The sequence below is a fragment of the Phascolarctos cinereus genome, unplaced genomic scaffold (assembly GCF_003287225.1).
Source record: "Phascolarctos cinereus isolate Bilbo 61053 unplaced genomic scaffold, phaCin_HiC Scaffold_8;HRSCAF=390, whole genome shotgun sequence".
Classification (NCBI taxonomy): domain Eukaryota; kingdom Metazoa; phylum Chordata; class Mammalia; order Diprotodontia; family Phascolarctidae; genus Phascolarctos; species Phascolarctos cinereus.
In genome coordinates this window covers 23,315,381-23,338,389 of record NW_027556291.1, presented here as the reverse complement: position 1 = coordinate 23,338,389, position 23,009 = coordinate 23,315,381, and the positions used below count along the sequence as shown (strand labels likewise).

The 23,009-nt window shown below is 42.6% G+C and overlaps 1 protein-coding gene across 1 annotated transcript in view; it reads left to right on the top strand.

Annotated features, from left to right (window-relative positions):
* The first annotated feature begins 12,809 nt into the window (after positions 1–12,809).
* SH3BGRL (SH3 domain binding glutamate rich protein like) overlaps positions 12,810–23,009 on the top strand; it is an 84,451-nt gene continuing 74,251 nt past the window's right edge. Inside the window, exon 1 of the mRNA XM_020964546.2 lies at positions 12,810–13,095. Within this exon, the coding sequence (XP_020820205.1) occupies positions 13,051–13,095 (45 nt within the window). The 5' untranslated portion in view covers positions 12,810–13,050. The remainder of the gene's footprint in view (positions 13,096–23,009) is intronic.

The window sequence follows — 23,009 nt, the reverse complement described above, 5'->3', positions numbered from 1 at the left end:
TAGGTAGGAAAAAAGCTCTTCTCCCTTCATCATGACTTTCTGGAAGTAGGCTTCTGCTATGGACTGATAGTTGGTAGAGCAATTTTCACGTAATCTAAGGACTGGGCCGTCTGTGGCCAGGCCCCTCTCCCCTAAAACATGAATTCAATATTGAAGACCCTGGCTTTTTATCTGTGCTTTTGGTGGTTAGCAGTAATCTGGTTACAAAAGTCTTTCATGGGTTTCCTTTGTGATTGCTTTGGAGGCTGCTTTAGAAGTCGGGTAAATCTCAATCCATCCTATCACGCACATACAAACTATAACGAGAACATATTCACAATTATAGCATTTAGTCATTTGAATAAAAGCAACTTGTAAATTAATGAAAGAAAAAACCCATCCTGGCTAATGCTCTCTTTATCTTGGTTTGGTTTCCCAACATTATATTCCTGACAGGTAAGGCAGTTACAATAAGATTGTTAGGTTACTTAAGAAAAATGTCAACCGGTGGTTTCTTTTTTTAAAGCCCAAGGTACCAGTTTTCTCCTTTGCTCACATATATCATGCCAAGCAGAGGAGCAAGATAAGGATCACTTTAGTCAAAATTGAACTACTTTTGAAGAAGAACAAGGCCTCCTAGACTGGCTAATGGAAGGGGAGGAAGAAATAAGATAAAGTAATAATTCCTCCCAAGGGGTAAAAAAAGAAAGCTACAGATCTTGGCCATGGAACTTTGGTTTCTGAGTTGCCTGGCCATTTCCAGGATGAGGTTCTTGGATCATGCTTGTGAAAATCCTCTGCACAGGCTCAGGCAATCAAGCTACAAAAACATGGTGCCTGAATTTGTTCATCACTTGCTCTTTTAACTTAATGTTTACTCCCTTGAGCCAGTCTACTTCAAACAGGTGGAGGTTCACTCAGTATCTCACATTCTGGAATATCTCCACTAATCAGAAGGGGTCTGCAGGCAATTCCCTGGGGCTGTACTGGTTCTGGTACAACCATCAATGAACACAGGGGGCTTTGGGTCGTTGTTGGTAGAAGGCATTCAAATAGGTTATCTCAGTATGGTTTCCATTTCTGTGAAACAATCACTAAATTTATCATCGAAAAACAAAGCTTCACATTTTGATTACATTGCAGATAATCTTAGCTCTTGTGACTTTTACGGTTTCCAAACTTGGTTTTTTGATAGGATCTACAACTTTCCAACGTCTTACTTATTGTTTGCCAAACTCAAATTAACTCTTTGACGAGCCAGACAATATACATTTGAATACTTGAGATAATCATTAACTGGAAGAAAAGCACTCAATATTTTGGAAAAATCTCTCCTATGTAATAGCTCTAATTCATAAATCAATCAGAGGCTTCAGATTAAAGAGCACATGAACCTCCTGGTGTTATAAATGTATCACATTCTAAGTATCATTCCTAAAAATTAACGGCAATGTGATTTTTCCAAAATTATAATGCAAGAAATTTGTAAACATCCTTTTGATATAAAAGAATCTTATAAACTAAAACTCACACACACATATATCTTCCAATTTTGGCAAATACAAAGCATGAAATAATCCCTACTCTCAAAGAGTTTACGTTGCAATGGGGACGACAATAAGTGCGCAGCTTCGTGGAGATTTTCAGTGGGCTTTTCTAGGTTGTTAATTCTCATATTTGGTTTCTTGAATTCTTTCTTTAATGGTCTTTATTCCAATCTTATAGACACCAGATCCTCTTTTATATTTCTTTTTGTGAGTCTAAGTCACTCTGGAGGTTCTTGTGGCATTTGTCTATTCTCTTTTCTAGAAAATAAGTTATTTTTGTCACAGTCTCATTCTTTCTGAAGATTATTTCTCATTCTCTTTTAATTCATATTTATTTAATATGTAAGGCCCCCTTTTTTGCTCACTCATTTCTTCAGTTTTTCTCTTAGTATTCTTGTGAGTTTTTTTTCTGTGAGAGTTTATCTCCTATCCTCCCTTTTTTCTTTCCTTTTGTGCATTAGTTACTATTTTCAGGTGGTACAGGGGATATGAACCCTCTGTGGACACTAAGCCTTCTCTGCCTCCTCTTTTCGGTATATTAAGAGAACATTTTAAAATGATCCTAGTCTAAAGCCTTTGGATTAATCTGAAAGGGAAAGCAACCTTCACAGTCTTTCATTAGCTATCATTTTCCCAACAGTCTCCTGCTCCTCTCTTTCTGGAAGAGCCCTGGGAAGACTCTTCCCTTGAGAAGGGCAAAGGGCTCCCGATGGATCAACCTAAGAACAGTAGCTTCTTTCCCCAAGTACTGAAGGGATTAGGGTAATGATCCATCCAAGAGAAAGAAAAAACCTGATTCCTTCAATTAAAGGACTTTAGAGGGATATTGACCAGTGGGAAAGAAGAGTCCTTGAAAGGAGTGGTTAACAAGGGATTGAACAGTTTTAGGAAGATGATTTTCCAAGGATAGATGAAAGTTGTGACTATTGTTCTGTATGATGAAGCAAAGTGTTAGCTGAACTATTGCCCTGAGCTCCATTAACTATGTTCACAACATTTTGTCTGTTGTTTGGGAATGTGGCAACTGTAATTCTGAAAAGGTTTGGGTTAGACCGGGACTTTTTGAGTCCTGGGTTGCCTCTGTCTTTTGTTTTTCTAAGCAGAAATTCTTTGATTAGGGCAATATAAAATGAAGAAAAATTGTTTCCAGCAGGCTTGTGCCTACAACCCAGAGGACAGAGTTTTCTTCCACATCAGTGACCACCCCATCCTCTGCCACCTTGCTGGAACCCTTCCCCTGCTTGAGATCTAGCTGCTGGCTAGGGCCAAGGCCCACTTCTCATCTCCTTAGTCTACTTCCTTTCATGTTCATATTGTTATACCGAAAATTAGCGAGTTGACCCAGATTAATTTTCATTTAGATTATGGACTTTATTATATTAGCACGCGGCTGCCAGGGATATTCACATCCAAATCAAGCAGCCCCCATCAGGGGTCGAGCTAGGGTTTATATAGAAAAAAGCATGGGAAAGAAATGCGAGGAACACTGATGAGTTAATCCAAAGATGCAGGTGTCTTTGGGGCTATGGATGGGAAAGTACAGGGAGTATACAGGACAGGGGGAGGGATGGATCTTTGAAGTCTGGCAAGAGGAAGAGTTCTTGGGCTGGTCAAGGACACCCCTCTCCCTCTGTCTTGATGAGAGAATGCTCTGCAACAAGGGAAAGCTTTCTCACAACATAGGAACTTACTGAGGAATTGGGAGGCTTCCAGAGACATGAGCTGAGGGCTGGGGCCTCAGCAGCCCAGCTCTGTGTAGATGTACCAGGGAGAGAGATAAGGGTCATGCTGAGGCCCATGCATGAATAACTGCTAGGCACAGCGTCCTTGGGCTGGGGAATGGTTGTCAGAGACAGTGTTTCTGAGACTAGGGAGAAATTGGGGCACAAGTACAAGCACAAGCACCCAAGCGCCCCATTATTAGGGATCAGAGATCACACAAACCAGACGAGGTGTCCTGGTCTCTGGTATAAACATAATTATCTAAAGCAATCATATTGCAAGCTTTCTTATCCATTTGCGTTGAAGGTATGGGCTATGCTGAGCTATGCAAGAGTACATTTCACTATTGTTTAGATTTAGGAGGAAAGAGGTCTGGGGCAAGATTAAGCACCAACTTTTGCTTTCCATGGCTTGAAGGGCCCTACTACCTAAATGGCAAAATAATGTTCTGCATTACAATATTGCCCTTTATGACTTTAAAATTTCTAGGGAAACAAGGGATGCCAGAAAAGATAGGCAGTTCTCTAAGATATTGTTTGTCTGGAGAAGTTATGAGTCTGTCCGTGATGTGTTTTTATTATATTATATTTTCATTAAACATGTTACTGGGTTTTCTGGGAGCTTCTTTATGAACAGATCTTTCTAGGTCCCACCCTGCACAAAGCTCTCTAATGGCTCCCTATTGCCCACAGAATAAAATTTAAACTCTTTTTATTGTTGTTCAGTCATTTCAGTCACATCTGACTCTTTGGGATCCCATTTGGGGTTTTCTTGGCAAAAATACTGGCATTGTTGCCATTTCCTTCTCCAACTCATTTTACAGAGGAGAAACTAAGGCAAACAAGGTTAAGTGACTTGCCCCGGGTAGCACAGCTAGTAAGTGTCTGAGGCCAAATTTGACTCAGGAAGATGAGTCTTCCGGCTTCCAAGTCTGGGCTCTATCAACTGCACCACCTATCTGCCGTTGAGCTCTTTAGTCAATCAGTAACCAAACATTTATTAGGTGCTTACTAAGTGTCAGGCACTGTGCTAAGCACTGGGGATACAAAGAAAGGCAAAAACAGCTTCCATAACCTCAAAGAGCTTACAGTTTTCATGGGGAAGACAACATGCAAACAACTATGTGCACACAAGATGTGTACAAGGTATATGGGAGATAATTTCAGAGGGAAAATACTAGCATTGGGGGAAATAGGATAAACTTTATTTACTTATGTATTTAGAATCTGCTCCTCTCTTCTCCATCCCCCCCCCATTGAGCCACAACAATAATGTCAACAAAATGGAAAAACAAAACTCTCATTATAAACAAATTCCCACACTGGCCATGCCCCCAAATACTCATCTCTCTCTTCATTTTAAATTCATCACTTTTCTGGCAGAAGGTGACTGACTTATTTCATCTTAGTCTTCTGGACTCAGTGGTCCACCATTTCATTGATCAGAACCAGAAAAACTTTCAAAGCTGTTTTTCTGTACAATGTTGTCTTTGTGTAAACTTTTCTGGTTCTGCTCATTTCTGCCTGCATCAGTTAACAGAGATCTTCCCAGTTCTCTCTGAAACTGTCCATTTTGTCATTATGGCACAATAATAGTCTATTTACATCCATGTTACATAATTTGTTTAGCCTTTCTTCAATAGGAAGGCAGCCCCTTAGTATCCATTTTTTGGCTAATATGAAAAGAGCTTCTATTTTTGTACATGTAGATCCATTTCCTCTTTCTCTGATTTATCTGGGGTATGGGCCTAGTAGTGGTATAATTTGTTCAAAGATTATGCACATTTCAGTAACTTTTGGGACCTAGTTTCAAATTGCTTTCCAGAATGTGCTGTGAATTGGTCCAGCCATTCTGGAAAGCAATATCCTTTCAACTGATCATGTAAGTAATAGGGAGCCATTGGAGTTAGCCTTAGATTGCCATTAAAATTCTCCCCAATTAGGAATATCTAACCTTAGCTCCCATTTCTGCCCACTGTCCATACTGGTTGGTATGGTCTTTCAAGGAAGGGACCATGTTTTAATGATCTTTGTGTGTTCTCTAGCACAAGACCTTGTCCAGAACCTGCCATTTCCTAAGGCAGAGGCCTTTGTTCAGGCTATGCATCAAGGTTGGACTCCCTATACCCCAACCCCAATCTTCCAAGCTAACGTCAAAGCTCGGCTCATATGCCACCTCCTTCACAACGCCTTTCCTAATTCTTGCTTCCCTCCACAAGTTGTTAGTGCTCTCCCCCTCCTCAGATTACCTTCTATTTACTTATTGGTGCAGATGTTGTACTCCCCACTCCTACTCCCCCCCCATCCCCTAGTACGTAGGCTCTTTGAGGGCAGAGATTATTTTGTTTTTGTCTTTATCTCTCCAGATCTTTGTCGCTTGCCTTGCACATAGTAGGTGCCTCATAAATGCTTGCTAAATTTAATTGAGTTGAATGGATGTGCTGTTCTCTGCATCTTGTATTTGTGAAGCGAGTTTTTTGAACTTAAGTTGAAGACTTTATATTCATCTTTATTAAAGTTCATCTTATTCAATTTGGACCAATGTTCTAGCCTGGCACTATGTTATCAATCCCTTTGAGCTTTGTGTCATTTGCAAATTTGATTAGCATGTGCTGTATAACTTTATCCAAATCAGGGATTAAAAATGTTAAACACCACTATACCAAGCATGGATGCCTGGGGCACTCCACTGGAGACCTCCTTCTGATTTGATATGGAACCATTAATGACTGACTACTCTCTGAGTCCAGCCATTCAACCCATTGTGATCCCACCTAATTGTCCTGTTCTCTATCTTTGTTTAGCTCTATCTCTGTCCTTCCCTCCATCTTTTCCACAAAAATAGCAGGAGAAACTTTGCCAAACACTTCACTAAAATCTAGGTAACACACACATGCACATACATACATGTGCACACACATATACATTCTCTCTGTTCTACCAGATTCATAAACCTGTCAGAATAGGGTGTGAGAGGGTGGAACATTAGTAAACGCTATCCTTTTTTAAGATCTCATCGATGTCTTTTGTTTATATTAACCCCTGACACCTGACCTTGGACTCTTCCTCAGAACAAAGCAAACCAGTCACATAAAACGGACCAGTGACATGACTATATTTGACTGTGTCAGCAACATCACCCCCACTTCCACAACAGGGACAGAATTATGTTTTATGTTGTTTGTAAAAAATTCCTTTTTTATTATGAACCCAACAATTATCAACAAACACAAGCATTTCAATATACAAAGAACAAACAAAGAACCTTTCTCTGCCAGTGAACTTGTGCTCTGTACAGTTGGTTATTTTACAAAAAAAGCCCCCTTGGTTGGGTCCCATTGCAAATGTCTTTTTCTTTTCTTATATGCATTTCACATGTTTTATTGATATAGCCATTCTCACCCCATCTAGGCCTTACATTTTTGGGGCGGTCTTGTTGTCATTCAGTTGTTTTAAGTCGTGTCTGACTATTTGTGACCCCATTTGAGGTTTTCTTGGTAAAGATACTGGAGTGGTTTGCCATTTCCTTCTCCAGTTCATCTTCCTGACTCCAGCTCCAGTAGTCCATCCACTGTGCTACCTAGCTGTCCTTTGGTTTAATACTTCTAGTGCTATCCACTATCTCCCCTCTCCAAAGAGAAGTCCTCTCTCCACCACATTGTAACAAGTAAATATAATCAAGAAAAAGCAACCGACATATTGGCTATGACTGAAAAGGTTAACTACGTTTTCTGGGGCCAAGATTACTCATATACACCCCCCTTTTTTCTCTGACACTGCCATTACCTTGGTGCAGACCCTCATCAGTCTCCACCTAGGGCATTTCCGCAGCCTCATAATTCGCCTCCCTGCCTCAACCCTCCAATCCATCTTCCATTCAGCTGCCAATGTGATCTTGTGGTCCTGAAACTGCCCAGCTTCATGATTGCCTCCAGGATCAATGATAAACTCTTTTGTCTGGCATTTCAAGCCCTTTAAAACCAGTCTTCTTATACCTTACACCCTATCATGTTCTTTGCAATTCAGTGACAGTGTCCCCCTCTTGCTATTTTTCCCACAAGATAGCCTATTTGTTGATGCCTGCATTTTCACTGGCTGTCTCCCATGTCTGGAATTCTCTGCCTTCTTCTCCTCTTCTGGCTTCCCTGGCTTCCTTCAAATCCCAGCTGGAATTCTACCTTATGGGGTTTTGTTTTTGTTTTTGTTTTTGTTTTTTTTGGCTAGGCAATGGGGTTAAGTGACTTGCCCAGGGTCACACAGCTAGTAAGTGTCAAGTGTCTGAGGCCAGTGGAATTCTACTTTCTGCATGAAGCCATTCCCAAGCCCTTTAATGCTAGGGCCTTCCCTGTGTTGCTTATCTCCAGTTTATCCTGTGTTTAGCTTGAATTATACAATTGTTTCCATATTGCCTATTCCATTAGACTTTGACTTTCATGAGATGAAAGATGGTCTTTTGCCTTTCTGTGTAACTCCAAGACTTAGCATAGTGCTTATCACATGTTAGGCACTTCATAAATGTTTGTTGACTGGTTACAACTTTTTAGTTTATTTCCCTTTTAGAGTTGTCTTCATTGATATGAATGAGTCACCGTGTATATTTTTTCTATTTCTCCTTTCTTTGCCCTTCATTGTTTTCTGCACATCTTCTAATATTTCTCAGCATCACTCTTATGTTTGCTGTTTATTAGGTTGCAATGATAGTCCATTTGTTTCATATACAATCATTTGTTTAGCCATTCCTCCATGAGCACCTACTTCATTCCCTGTTTTCTGCTGCCACAAAAAGGGGTGCTACCAATATTTTCTTGCTGTCTTTCACCTTCTCAGGGCCCCCATGCCCAGTAGGGGCTCAATAGACATGATCTGTTCTTGATGGAACCCTGCTGGCTCTTTGTGATTATAGCCCCCTTTCTTAGTGTTTGCTAACTGTCTCTTTAATAAGATATTTTAGAATTTTGTCAGGAATCATTGACCTATAGTTTGCAGACTCCATTCTTTTTCCTTTTTTTGAAAATCTGGCCCACATTTGCCCTTCTCCAATCCTCTAGTATATCTCTTGTTCTCCAGGCTCTTTTAAAAATCAGAGACAATGGAAGTTCAGAAGGAAAGACAGACAGTCAGGACAGCTTTGAAAATAGCATGTTGATGACTAATGTGGAAATATTTTTTTAATATGATTACACATGTATAGCCTACATCAGATTTCTTATCTTCTTGGGGAGGGGGATGAGGAGGGAGGGAGGGAGAAAAAAAATTAGGAACTCAAAATCTTATAAAAGTGAATGTTGAAAACCAAAAAATAAATAAATTTAAATGAAAAGAAAATAGAATGTTGAATCTTATGCGTATATAGAGATTCATGCGTATCTATATGTACATCTTGTTGTTCAGCTGTGTCTGACTCTTTGTGACCCCATGAACCATAGCCCACCAATACTGTCCATGAGGGTTTTCTTGCCAAAGATAATGGAGTGGTTTGCTATTTCCTTTTCCAGTAGATTAAGGCAAACAGGGGTTAAGTGACTTGCCATGGGTCACATGGCTAGTAGGTGCCTGAGGTCACATTTGAACTCTGGTTTTCCTGACTCCAGGCCCAACACTTTATCTACTGCACCACCTAGCACAGATATATAAAGCAAGCTGTGGAAAATACAGATTCACATTTTCATATGTAGTCTTCTTTTTCTCTTCTACTTTTTTTTTTGCATGAGGAAATGTTCACATTTTTTGGAGGAAGTGATATTCATTTAAGTCAGAATAAAAAGAAACAAATGAATTAGTGACAGCCATTGAACAATCACATCTTTTAGTATCTTGAAATGTAGCTTCTCCAGGCTTAGGTAACTTGGACTCAGTTAAGAACAGCTAGACTCTCTCTTGCTATCTTACATACTTACTCATTTCCTTTCTTATCCTGGTTTTCAATTCCTTGTTAGTCATTTTGGTTCTGTCCTTTCCAGTTCAAAGATCATTCTCCTTGGCACAGAATACAGAAATAAAACAAGAGTTGAGTACCTGTTTTCTCTCTCCTCTTTCCTTTTTTTTTTTTGTTTTATTTTTGCTAGGCAATGGATTAAGTGACTTGCCCAGGGTCACACAGCTAGTAAGTGCTATGTGTCTGAGGCCGGATTTGAACTGAGGTCCTCCTGAATCCAGGGCCAGTGCTCTACCCACTGTACCACCTAGCTACCCCATTCTCTTTTTTTCTCCAACAGAGCTTTAAAAAAAGAAACTTTAAAAAAAAATCCTTAGCATTCTTTAGGAGCCTTAGCTCATTTTGAGCTTCAACTCTCCTGACCCTATTGTTACATATTATTATTACATACACCTTTGTATTCATTCTCCATTATTTTCCCTTGCTTCCTTCTTCTGTATTCATCTTTCTTTGCATGGCTGTTATGTCTTTGAAAAATCAGCCCCTTCAGACCCACACTTTCCCCTTTTCTTTCTTCTATTGATTGTTTTTCTTTGTGTCTTTAGAATTTAATTCTTTAGATCTGCCCATCTGTCCTGGATTAATTGCACCAATAGAATATTAGTCCATAAAACTCCTACTTATTCTTTCTCTGAACCCTTCAAAATCTGCTCTTCCAAAACCTAGAATGTGTGTCAGACTTTTCTCAGTTTTCCTGTCTTCTTGATCACAAATATTAAGACAGAGTGGTAACTTTTCCCCAAGCTTTTCATTATTTGCATCCAAGTGACCAGCTTCTCCTTACTGACAAGAATCAGATCCAGAACAGAATTGTCCATTTTGGGTTCTTTTGTCTTTTGACACATGAAATGATCAGTAAAGCAAGCCATGAAGTTATTATTAGATGCTCTGCCTCTGGCTGAGGGGAAACTCTAGCACAGAGGTGTCAAACACACAGGCCAAAGGCCACCCTGGAGTGTGGCTGAACCAGATTCAAATGGCATTTAGCAAAATAAATAAAAACACAATAGAACATAGTGTTAATATGTGATTTTCTACGTCAGTGTATGTCAGGCAGGCCTGTGTCTATTTGGGTTTGATGCTACTGCTCTAGCTGATGTCCAGGTCAGTGAAGTCATCCATCTTCCATCATGGTTAGGTCTCATTGACACTGGAGAGGGTCTTCTACAAGTAGAGATGGCACAACTCTTGAATAGAGGGAGTGAATGGCAGACAGGGAGGCCAGGGCTGTATTTGCAAGCACTCTGTGATTAGTTGCTTGCCCTATATTCAGCTTACAGAAGCTGTTATTTGAGGGGCCTTGGGAGCTATCGCTTCCAAGGAAAATTGTTTTCTTGGCTTGTTAATTGTTTGGGTTGATGCTTCATAGTTTCTGTAAGCCAGAAATTGTCATGTTACATGGTATCACTTCTTCAGTACATTTCACCACTGGGACTTTGCTTTTTGAGAGATACATGCACGTGCTTTAGCAGTTTTAAGTAGAAACTGTGTTTCCAATTTGTCCACTATTTTCCTTAGTGGGAGGATAGGGCCAATAGGCCTACCAGCTCACTTCTTTATTCTACATACCTTCATACCATCAGTGTATTCTTTGTAACATAGCCCTATTCTCTCCTTGACCCTTCCCTGCCTCCCCCAACTATGTAGCTAGCTTGGGCTCCTGTCAAAGATCCTATTCTATTCTATTTTTTTTTTAATTTTTGTTTTTAGGCAATTGGGGTTAAACGACTTGTCCGGCGGCACACAGCTAGTGAGTGTCAAGTGTTTGGTCTGAGGCTAGATTTGAACCCAGGTCCTCCTGACTTCAAGGCTGGTGCTCTATCCACTGCGCCACCTAGCTGCCCCAATCCTGTTCTATTCTTGACTTGGTTCCCCGAGTTTTCACTTTCCTTTCTAGAGTTCTCCCTGTCTTCCCACTAATATTTCCAACAGTTTTCTCCCATCCTAAATGCTACATCACCTTATACCCTATTCTCTTGTCCCCTCGAAAATCCAATCTCTCTACATCATTTCAGCATCCTTCAGTCTCAGCTCAATGGTCCAGCACTGAGAGATGCTTAGGGGAATACAGGAGAAATGCAGTTCCAGCCCTCAAGGAATTTATATAGTAATTGAAGAGAGAAGAGGTGTAGCCCAGAAGCAATTAGAGAAAGAACGATGAATCAAAAATAAAGAGACTTGTGGGGTGCATCCTAGGAACGAGGCACTGGCTGTGGGAGATACAAAAGAAAGAGCTCAAAGTCTACTGGGAAGATAAGGTGTGTACACGTAAGGAGTTAACTAAGAGCACACTTTAGAAAAGAAGAGTGATGCAAACAGTAAATGCTATGGAGTGGGCATCAGAAGAGCTAGGGTTCCCTGTGACTTGGGGTGGCTAGGAGGAGGTGGAACTGCAGCTGGGCTTTCAAGAGATTGGCAGGGTTTACACAGGCAGAGAGGAGAAAGGTCATGGGGGGGGAATGTGAGAAAAAGTGTGGAGGTGAGAATAAACCTGGTATTTTAGATGGACAGTGAGATTCTTCATGCCCCATTTCTTTTTTTATCTTGCCTTGACATGTGGCTACTTATTCCACTGTTTTGAGTTGAGTGGAGAAAATGATCCACCTTTTTCCATGCATAGTACCTGGGGTGCCCCTTTCTCATGTTGTTGGAGTAATGGGAGAGTAAGGTGGATAGGTAGGGTTGGGGGAGGCCTTGAAAACTTTGTACAGGAGTTTAGACTTGCTATCAGTGGGGAACATTGTCTGCTCTTGATGTTTCATAGTTACATAATATGTGTAGGATAGATTGGCAGAGTAAGAATTAAATGAATTAAAATGAAATTAGATTAATTCTCTTGACTGGATTTGACTTGTGGTGCCAAAGAAATGGAAACTAAGAGGGATGCCCATCAGTTGGAGAATAGCTGAACAAATCTTGGTATATGAATGTAAAAGAATATTATTGTCATAGGAAATTATGAGAAGCCTGGGAAGATTTGTTTGAACTGATGCAGAGTGAAATGAACAGAATTAAGATAACATGTTTATTATAACAACAGTGTGAAAACAAACAAACCAAGTTAAGAGATTTAAGGACTTTGATGGAGGCAGGGATCAGAATGATTCCAGAGGCTGAAGACTCATGTGATGGACTCAATATGCAACAGACAGACTCACATTTTTGGACATGACCTATCTGAGAATTTGTTTTCCTTTGTGTATTTCTGATAAGAGTTTTGCTTTGTTTTGTCCTCCAGTGGGGGAACGGACTCTGCCCGGTAAGCCCCCCACCCCCACCCCATGCCCAAGGCTTTGGCCCAGGTGATGGGATTCAAACCCAGCAGAGCTCCAGCCTCGAGCGGCTCTTTAAGCAGGCTGCGATCTTTTTGAAGGCCGCATTTAGGCCTTTTTGGTAACTTCTGGGGAGGGGGGTGGCACTTTAATTCAGTACCCACTCTTGAGATTTCTCTCCTCTCCCTGGAGAAGAACTCAGGCCATTTCTGCAGCTCTCGCGCTGTTCTCCGAGATCCCCGAGGTGGCTCTGGTGTTGTTTTTTTTTTTTCAAGCAATTTAGAAAATATGCAAACGTGCCTGCGCCTTCCTGGCCCGGGACTGCAGCGCTGCAGGGGCAAGCCGGGGGGCGGGCACGGGGGCGGGGGAGGGGCTTGGGCGCTGGCCCCGCCCCTGCCCTCCCCTCGGGGCTGGGCCGGCGCGGCACTGGGCTTCTGCTCTGTCCCAGCAGTGCGTGCAGCCCGGTTGCCCCGCTCTTCCTACTCCTCCCCCTCCTTCTCTTCCTCCCCGCCACCGTCGCCGCCGCCCCAGGACTCAGCCGAGCTTCCCCAGAAGCCGCCGCCGCCGCCGCCGTCGCCGCCGCCGCCGCCCTCAGGATGGTGATCCGCGTGTACATCGCGTCCTCCTCCGGTTCCACCGCGGTAAGCGGGGGCCCGGCCGAGGGTTTGCTGGCTGGCCCCATCCGACGGCCCAAGTTGCCCGACAGCCCCGCTCTCCTCCCCCGCTCTTTTGCCCCGCTCGCTCGCATCCCCCGGGGCTCGTCTGGGTACCATGGTTCATCCGGGAAAGGAAAGCAGCGCAAAAGTTAACTGCTCACTGGGCACACGGGGTTTAGGCTTGAGGGGACGGAAGAGGGGGAAACTGAAGCACATTGCGATTGGAGAGGGCCTTACATCGAGGCCTCCCGAGATACGCGGGATTCATGAAGGGAGGGTGGCACATTTGGGATGAATGTGGAGAACAGGGAGGCTTCACTTGGGGAGGCCTGACAGCACCAGCTGAAATGAGGAGGTGGGCTGGGCCTTTTGGCAAACGATGCCAAGTTGGAGCCCTCGAAGTGGCTGAGGGCCCCAGCTCTGCCCCGCTGGTGTTTGCCTCCCTTTGTCGCTTCTCCTGCTCTTTTTCTTTCCATAGGTTCCAATTCCTATCACGCCCAAGCACGGAGAACTGCCAAAGAAAAGAATAAGTGGCATATTCTTTCTATAGGGGCATGAAGAAGAGACTACCTTTACTGCTCTTTCATTTTAATGTCTGAAAACCACTTTTAAGTAGCTGGGGTGGGGGGAGAGGGAGAGAGATATTTGAGATTCGATAACCTGGGGCGGAGTCTGAGTGTGTGTTTGTGATAAATGGAAGTGCCTCCCTCCCTCTTCCCCATATCCCTAGAGAAAGGCCAACAGTAGGGAGAGCAGATGTCTGGGAGTTAGGGGAAGTGGGTAGGGCCCTTGGGAGTAGGGGCTCCTTTTCTCAGACTTTTAGAGCAGCAGGGAAGAGGCTTGGGGGTGGGCCCAGAGGTTCTGTGAACTCCTAGGACTGGGAGGTGGAAGAGTTCCATTCCATCATTTGGATCCAGTAACCATGCTGGAGAGGAGGGGACTTGTTTAGAGCAGGCTATGTAGGCATCCCTGGAAGGACTGTGCCTGAGAATCACATTCAGAGGGACTGTTTCTTTTTGTCTTTGGCTGCCTGGCACCTAACACTTTGCTTGGCACAGAGGAAGCCCTTGCAGCTAAAGGATAAAACATTTAACCAGGTCTGTTTTATGCCTTAGGAAAATAGAATCATAGACAGAGAGTGGGAAGAGACCTTGGAGGTCATGTAGTCCATCCTCCTTAGTTTACAGAGAATGAAAGTAAGGGCAGAAGAGGTAAGATGACTAGTCCAAAGTCATTCAGTTAAGTGGCTTTGCCCCAAAATCCAGTGCTCCTTCTTGGGGTTCTTCATGGCTTCCACAGTCTGACCTCCAAATAAAGGTCTAGGCCACAATAACTTTGAGAGCATTTCCTTTTACTGAATGTTTTATGTTTTGGTAGCATGGAGTGGGAGTGGGGCAGGGAAGAAGGTAGAATCTGATACAGTTGGACAGCTAGGTGGATAGGGTGACAGGCCTAGAATCAGGAAGACCTGAGTTCAAATCCATCCTCAGACACTAACTAGCTGTATGATCCTGGACAAGTGCTTTACCTTGTTTGCCTCAGTTTCCTTATCTGTAAAATGAGCTGGGGAAGGGAATGGCAAACACACTCAGCTATTTTTGCCAAGAAAACTCCAAGTGGGGTCATGAAGAGTCAGAGATGACTGAAAAATGACTGAGATAATACAGCTTCCAAAATCTGTTTAGCTCCTTGCTGTAAACACTTTCTAGACTAAGCCAAGACAGTAGGCAGTCACAGTGATACTGACAGCTGACTTTGCTTTGTGGAAGGAGGCACTCACTTTGACCATTGTCTACTTCCTCCCACTCTGCACCCCAAGGCATACATATAGACAAGTAGACTGGGGGCAGCTAGGTGGCACAGTGGATAGAGTTCCAGGCTTGGAGTCAGAAGGACTTGAGTTCAAATTTGGCCTCATACTTGCCGCTTACTAGCTGTATGACCCTAGGCAAGTCACTTAACCCCCATTGCCTCATGCAAAAAAAAAAGAGAGAGACCCTTGGTTATTAACTCTTGAGTCTTAACAAAGAGTTCTCTTCACATTTTTTTTTCTCTTTGGCACCAGAGTTTGTATTCTCAGGACTGGAGCTCCTCATCTGATTTCTACTTTGTTCCGACCACTATCTTTTCCACCCTCCAATAATCAACGGCTACCCTTACTCTTATTTGCAGGCAGCTTATGCTGCTGCTGAATCCCTTACTGACACTGAGGCTTTCTGGAATCCTCCATAAAGTTCATGGTTTGAGAGACCCAGGCAATCTATAATAGATCTTCAAGTGCTAAAGAAATGAACGTTTTTATAATGAGACTTGTGCTGGTTTTTTTTTTTTGTAATGTTGAGGTGCCTAGTTGTAATGGATGTAAATACTGTACATATGAACCTTGCTTTAAAAGAATCTGGTATATGAGAATCAGAATTCACTAAACATCAATTGGTTCATTTTAATTCAATTCAGTAAACATTTATTAAGCACCCGCTCTCTGCCGGGCACCATGATAAGTACTGGGGTTACAGAAAGAGGCAAAAAACCATTCCTGCCCCCAAGGAGCTTACAGTCTAATGAGGGAGACAACATGCAAACAAATATATATGAAGCAAGCTATATATAGAATTAATAGAAAATAATTAACAGAGGGAAAGCACTGGAATTAAGAGAGGTTGGAGAAGGCTTCCTTTAGGAGGTAGGATTTCATTAGGGGTTTAAAGGAAGCCAGGGAGGTCAGTAGTCAGAGCAGAGGAGGGAAAATGTTCCAGGAATGGGACAACCAGAAAAAAAAACATACTGGAGGCTGAGAAATGTCTTGTTGGTGGAACAGCCTGGAGGCCAGAGTCACTTCATCTCTGGGTACCTATCTTAGGCAGTAAGACTGGAAAGGTAGGAGGGGCTAGGTTATAAAGGGCTTTGAATGCCAAACAGAACTTTGCATTTGTTCCTGGAGGCCATAGGGAGCCTCTAGATGGGGTGGAGGGGAGGGGTGACTTGATCAGATTACAAAAGGATTCCTCAGTTTACAATAGGATTTGTCCCAGGGGGCCTTTAAATACACAGCCCTCCTGTTTTTATTTAAAATAGGATTTGATTTATAAGAATTTCTCTTGGGCTCAGCTTTGCTGGAGCATGCCTGTTGCATGAAGTGAGGCATAGCTGTAGGGGCCAAAGCTGGAACTATTTGAAGCTTGTTTCATAAACAGCATTGCTCTAGTGCTTTGAGATTACTTCACTATAACCCTGTGGGGTACGTAGTGGAAGGATGATTGCTCCTTTTCACTGATGAGGAAACCGACTCAGATAGGAAAAATGACTTGTTCAAGGCCAGCCAGAAGCCTGATAATATCAGATTGGTTTTGAGGATTCTACACCTAGAGCCTCAGGGGCCCCAGAAGCCTTATAGTCTAACATCCTCATTGTATAGCTGAGGAAACAAACTTGAGGTCCCTCGTAGGGAAGCGAGTTACCCAAAGCCCCATAAGCTGTAAATGGCACGGCTGGGATTTGAACCCAGGTCCTCTGACTCATTTTCTTTCTTCTTCACTTTGCTTCTGGTCTCTGCCATTTTCTGACTTCTCAGGTCATGGAAATGACCATTTGAACCAGTTTCCTTGAGAAGTACAATAATTGGTGAGATAAATCTTATTTGTTTCGCCCTTCTTCCCTGGTCATCCTGTCCCATTATTAAAAAAAAAAGGGTAAGAAAAGCTCTCAAATTTATCCTTGATATTCACACCCTCTTTTTTTGTTTGTTTGTTGCTAGGCAATGGGGTTAAGTGACTTGCACAGGGTCACATAGCTAGTAAGTGTCAAGTACCTGAGATCGATTTGAACTCAGGTCCTCCTCACTAAAGAGCTAGCTGCCCCCTCACATCCTCTTTAAAAGAGGCTGTATGATGTTGGGAAAAACAGCTTTGTTAGCAGGCAGAAGACCCAGCTCTGTCACTTGGACCAACATTGGAGCCTTGGTGCCTTCATCTCAAAAATGGGGATGATAACATCAGCCCTGCCAAGCTCCCAATGTCTTTGTCACGATCAGATGAGATTGTGGATGGGCTTTCGGATCAGTTAACAAGTGTGAAGCACCTACTGTGTGCCAGGCAACAGTGCTAGGTGCTGGTGATAAGAATGAAACAGTCCCTACCAGCCAGGAGCTTCTATCCAAGTTGGAGAGACAGCAAAGACATATAAAATGTATAGAGCTGAAATACAAAATTACTAAATCCAAGTGTATACAAAGTAGTTAACAACAGGTTATTTATCCAGTTCAAGAGAGAAGGCACTAGCAGAGAGGGGATCAGGAAAGGCTTCATGCAGAAGACAGTGCCTGATCTTCAAGGGAAGAGAGGCCCTCTATGAGGTGGGACCAGAATGCATTCCAGGCATGGGGAACAGCCAATGCAAAGGCAAGGAGACTGGAGATTGAGTGTTGTGCATGAGGAACAGGGAAGACCAATTTGGCAAGATCACAGAGTGTTGGAAGAGCAGTGACGTTCAGTGAGGATTGAAAGCTATTTTGAGGTCAGGTTCTGTAGGGTGTTCAAAGATTTATTTAAAAATTTTTATAAGTTTGAGTTTTATCTTAGAGGCTATAGGAAGCCAGTGCAATTGGTTGAGTGGAAGAGTCATCTGGTTAGATCTATTTTTAGTGCTTAAGAAAAGTTCCTTTGGCCACAGTCTGTAGAAGGCCTGTAGTGGTTAGATAGAGGTGGGAGTCAGGGAGATCAGTTAGGAGGCTGCTGCAGTAGCCTAAGCAAAGGTGTGGCTGCATCACCAGAGAGATGAGGTTGGAGATTGATTATTTGGGGTGGGGGAGTGGGAGGAGTCAATGCTAAGGTAATAATATTGATAATGACATCCTGATGATAATGAAGATAACAGTTATGAACCCCAGACCCTGGAAGGATGGTAGTGCCTTTGACAGAAATAGAGAAGTTTGGAAGACAGAAGGGTTTGGGGTGTGTGTGTGTGTGTGTGTGTGTGTGTGTGAGAAATGACTTTGGTTTTGGAAATGTGGAGTTGAAAATGTCTCCAGAACCCACTTTGAAACGTCCGTGGGCTGATGTTGGGGAAAAGAGACGGGGAAGCTGGGTATCTAGGTAAGGGAGTCAGCTACTCAGACTGCCCCTGGCTTCTGTTGCACCAGTAAAGTGCTCTTGACAAGTTAGGAGCTATCATTTAACACCTGGAAATGAGGATGAGGATGGTAACCTTGGCCATGGTTGCCTTGGGGAAGAGACTAAGATGACTGATGGAGGAGAGCAGAAGGTAGAAGCAGGCATATGTGGGACTGAGGTGGTTAGGTCACAAGCATTTATTTCTTTAGTTTGCAAATAAGGTTTGATTTTTTTCCAATTACGTGTAAGGTAGTTTCCTGATAGTTTTTTTAAATGAAATTTTGAGTTCCAATTTTCTCTCCCTCCCTCCCATCCCCCCTCTCTGAAAGGGCAAGCAAGCTGATATAGGTTATACATGTGCAATCATGTAAACATATTTCCACATTAGTCATGTTGTGAAAGAAGAAACAGAACAAAAGGGAAAAGCCATGAAAAACAAACAAAAAAGTAAAAATAGTATTCTTTGATATGTATTCAAACACCTTTCTCTGGATGTGGATAGCATTTTCCAACATAAGTCTTTTGGAATTGTCTTAAATCATTTTATTGTTGAGAAGAGCTAAATCAGTCATAGTTGATCATTGCATAATGTGGCTGTTACTTTGTACAATGTTCTCCTGGTTCTGCTCACTTCACTCAACAGCAGTTCATGTAAGTCTTTCCAGGTTTTTCTAAAGTCCACCTGCTCATCATTTCTTATAGAACAATGGTGCTCCATTACATTTGTATACCACAATTTCTTTAGCCATCCCTCAATTGATGGGCATCCCTTCAATTTCTAATTCTTTGCTACCACATAAAGAGCTGCTAGAAATATTTTTGTACGTGTGTATCTTCCCTTTTTTATGATCTCCTTGGGATACAGACTTAGTAGTGGTATTACTGGATCAAAAGCTATGCACAGTTTGATTACCCTTTGGGCACAGTTCGAAATTGCTCTCCAGAGTGGTTAGATCAGTTCACAATTTCACCAACAATGCATTAGTGTCCCAATTTTCCCCACATATTCTTCAAATTTTATCATTTTCTTTTTCTGTCATATTAGCCAATCCAATAGGTTCAACAAGCATTTATTAAACATTTACAATGTGCCAGGCATTGAGGATACAAAGAAAGGACCCCCCAAATTCCAAAACCCAAACCTAGACCCTGCCCTCAAGAAGTTTGCATTCTCTTTGATGTAGGGGAAGAAAAGTGATTTACCCACAATCCCTCAGCTAGTATGTATGTGCCAGACCCTAGGCTCCAAACCAGGTTCTCCGACTCAAGCTCAGAGTGCTTTTCACTTTACTGAGTTGCTGGCAATAACTCATGTCACTGTTATGAAAGCCTGGCCAACCCCAGATTCAGGAGCCAAGCAGTCTCCTAATTTTAATACTTGAGTCCGTTTTAGGCTGCCAGGGTTAGTGGGGGAAGATTTCAATTGCTTCTTCCAATCCAGGAAAGATACAAACAAAATATCCATCATGAGAGAAAGAGCAGCTCCTCTTTAGGTCTGCTGTAGTGTGCCTGCAGGAATGAAGCTGGGGGGACAGGATAGATCCTTACTGCCTATTTCTGGCTTTATTTCTTTGAAGCACTGTAGGTGCTCAAACCACGTGGCAGCCATTCACACGCAAGTAAGAATACATTTCAAAGCCAAATACTCTGTAGTCTTGGCATCATCCAGAAGATGCTTTATTATTGTTGTCATTATTATTATATTTGTGGAATTGAGTGACAGTCATTTCTTCTTTGCTGGTGTGGCCAGTCAAGAGTTAACTCAACCTAACTCATTTTACTCATCTGTTACCAGTACACAGAGAACAACAAAAATAAATCCAACGGTAATTTAAAATGTGTCCTGCTGATGATAGCTATATGTTCAGTTTCAAAAAAGAACTTTTATTTTGAATGGAATAATTTCCCAAGGATACCACTGTTAACGGGCATCTGTATATAATAATTTCACAGCCTTTCAAGTTTCTTAATGGCATATAATGCCTTGCACCTAAGGAATACTCCATAAATAGTCATTAATGTCGATGTATTGGACTATAAAGTGAAATGAGGTTTTATAATACTTAGCATTTCTATGCTTATTCTCTCAAGTCAGTTTTGAAGTGTCTTCATGGTGGTAGTTTTCTAGGGTCAGCTCCAGTCTCCTGAGCTGTCTGAGTTGTGTGATTGGTTATGAAAGCCCAGAATTGCTAGTCAGATATTCCAGGAAATATGCCCCCTGCAGCTGGTAGGGTGGAATAACTGACCAAGGCCTGCCCACGTGTGAGCAGCCAGCTGAGTTGAGTACGTGTCAGCTGATGGCAGAAAGGTGAAGTTTTGTTTGTTGTGACTGACTGCCAGAAGAAAAGGAAAAACCTTTGACTCTCCTGACAGTCTGAGATGTGGACTTATTTCCATTTGAGACTGGAAGGATGGCTTAAGACTGAACCCAGAGTTTTCGAGTCACAGACTCCCACTGAATCTAGGGAATGGATAGTGTTGGGAGAAGGTGCTCTCTGGTGATTACAGCAGGTGGCAACGCAGAGAACCAACAGACTTGGCAGGATAGAGATCCCAAGTTGTGCGAATAGTTCCATCTATTGCTAACTCAAAAGCAGCATATAGGTTTTTGTATGACCCCTTAAAAAAGATACTTTAAAACCAGAATCACTTGGAATGAAGTAAAATTGCAACACATCGCAAGCTTTTGGCTAGGACACTGAACCTCTCTGGAAGGATCTTTTGGCTGTGTGATTTGGGTCAGTTGTTAACCTTTCTGTGCCTCACTTTCTTGATCTGCAAAGTAAGATTGACATCTGCTACTTATCAGCCTCACATGACCAAAACTAGTGTTAGAAAAATCTGTAAAATGCTTAAGAGTTTCATGGGAAGAAAGTGCTTTAAGAAGTATTATTTCACCTTAAGAAGAGAGAGAAATTAAGGGCCTGAAAAGTATAATGTTGAATCTCAGGGATTGTGAAGGCCTCTGGGAGCTGTAATGTGATTGGTGTGGGCACTCCCTCCACTGGTTCTGATTATACCCCATGCATGCCTCAGTAGATGGTCTTCTGGAATCATCACCTGGGGGCCAGCCATCTGGGAATGAGTTTCCTTCCTTAGGCAGGTCATCGGATCCTATGTGTAGAGCTGGATGGGACCTCAGAGGATATCTGGCCCAAGCCTTTCATTTTATAGATGGGGAAATTGAAGCCCACAGAGGTTATGGGACTTGTTCAGACGATCATGCCTTAGATCTGTGCTGGCTGTGTGACCTTGGGAAAGCTGCAGCCTCTCTCAGCCTCAGTTTCCTTCTCTGTAAAATGCCCAATGTTAAGCAGTTATAAAGTGGCAGAGCTAGGCTCTGAAGAACCCAGGTCTTCTGACTTCAAATCAAGCACTCTTTCCACTGTGCTGTCTTTGGTTGCCAGACAGTGTGTGGTTAAGTCTGTACTGGAAGTGCTTGTACCTCACAGGCGTCTGCCAGAGTGTGTGTGCTAGTGAGCCACCCTTGGAGAGCTACAAGTGAAGCATTGAAGTGGGACTTTGGGGAGGACCAATTCAGAAACTTTGTGAATCAGCTGGATTGGGAGCTTGGTAGGAAGAGGCCTCCTCAGTCAGTGTGAAGACTTCCAGTCACTTTTTGCACAGAGGGACAGCCATCTCAGAAATTGCCCCTGAATCCTTGAAATGCCATTTGTCAGTGCAGGAAGAGTGATGTGCAAGGTTGGCCAGAGGACAAGAGAAGGGCCTTTGGAGTTGTAGAACAGCCTGAGAAGGAGCCTGAGCAGACCAGAATATGTTGAAGTCCTGATTGCTCTTTGGGGAAAGGGAAGATTGGAACGGGACTTAGCAGTGTTCAAACGTCAGGCAATTCCAACTGGAATTAATTAGCAGTTGGATCAAGAATGCCGACTTTCCTGGGAGAGTCACTTAGAAGGTGCTGGTCATATGGAATGTCTATTGGCCATGTACTTGTTTCCACTCAGGAGCTGTGTGAAGACTTGATGCTTTGGTTTATGGGGGAAGGGGTTGGACTAGTTGCTGCTTGGAGTACAAGGGCAAAACCACGGCGGTCTCTGCCTTCAAGGAGTTTATATGCTACTGGGAGAGGAGAAATAAGAGGTATACCAAGTAGAATGCAAGGTCGTCTGAGAAGGGAGAGAGTAGCAGCAACCAGAAGGGTTAAAAAGGACCTTTCCGCAGAAGTAGGCCTCTGGGTGTTGAAGTGGATAGAGCTCTGGGCCTGGAGTCAGGAAGATCTGAATTCAAATTTGACCTCAGACACTTACTACCTGTGTGATCCTGGGCAAGTCACTTGACCTCTTGTCTGCCTCGGTTTTCTCATCTGTAAAATAGGGATCATAATAGCACCTATCTCCTAGGGTTGTTGTGACAATCAAATTAGATAATATTTGTAAATCAATTAACAGTGCCTGGCACATAGTAGACTTAATAAATGCTTGTCCTCCCCCTCCCCTTGCCCCTAAGTGGCCCCGAATTGATTCTTAAAGGAAGACATGGGCTTTTATGTCCTAATTTTTTATTCACACTTGGAGGTACACAATTAGCCTTCTTGGGACATTACAAAGTCTTCCTTTACTTGGCTCTTATTTAAAGGGACAGTTTCCCCCTTCCCCCTTTAAAGGTGACTTTGGCTGAAATACATATCTCTTTGTGCTCCATGTAAAGCTCTTCCTTTAATGTTGAATAATTTTGACACTGATTACCTGTTAATTAATTCCAAAAAGCAGAAGACAAAAATGGCAAATGGTATGTCATGAGCAGTTTCTGCTTCTTTTTAATAGTTCTTCC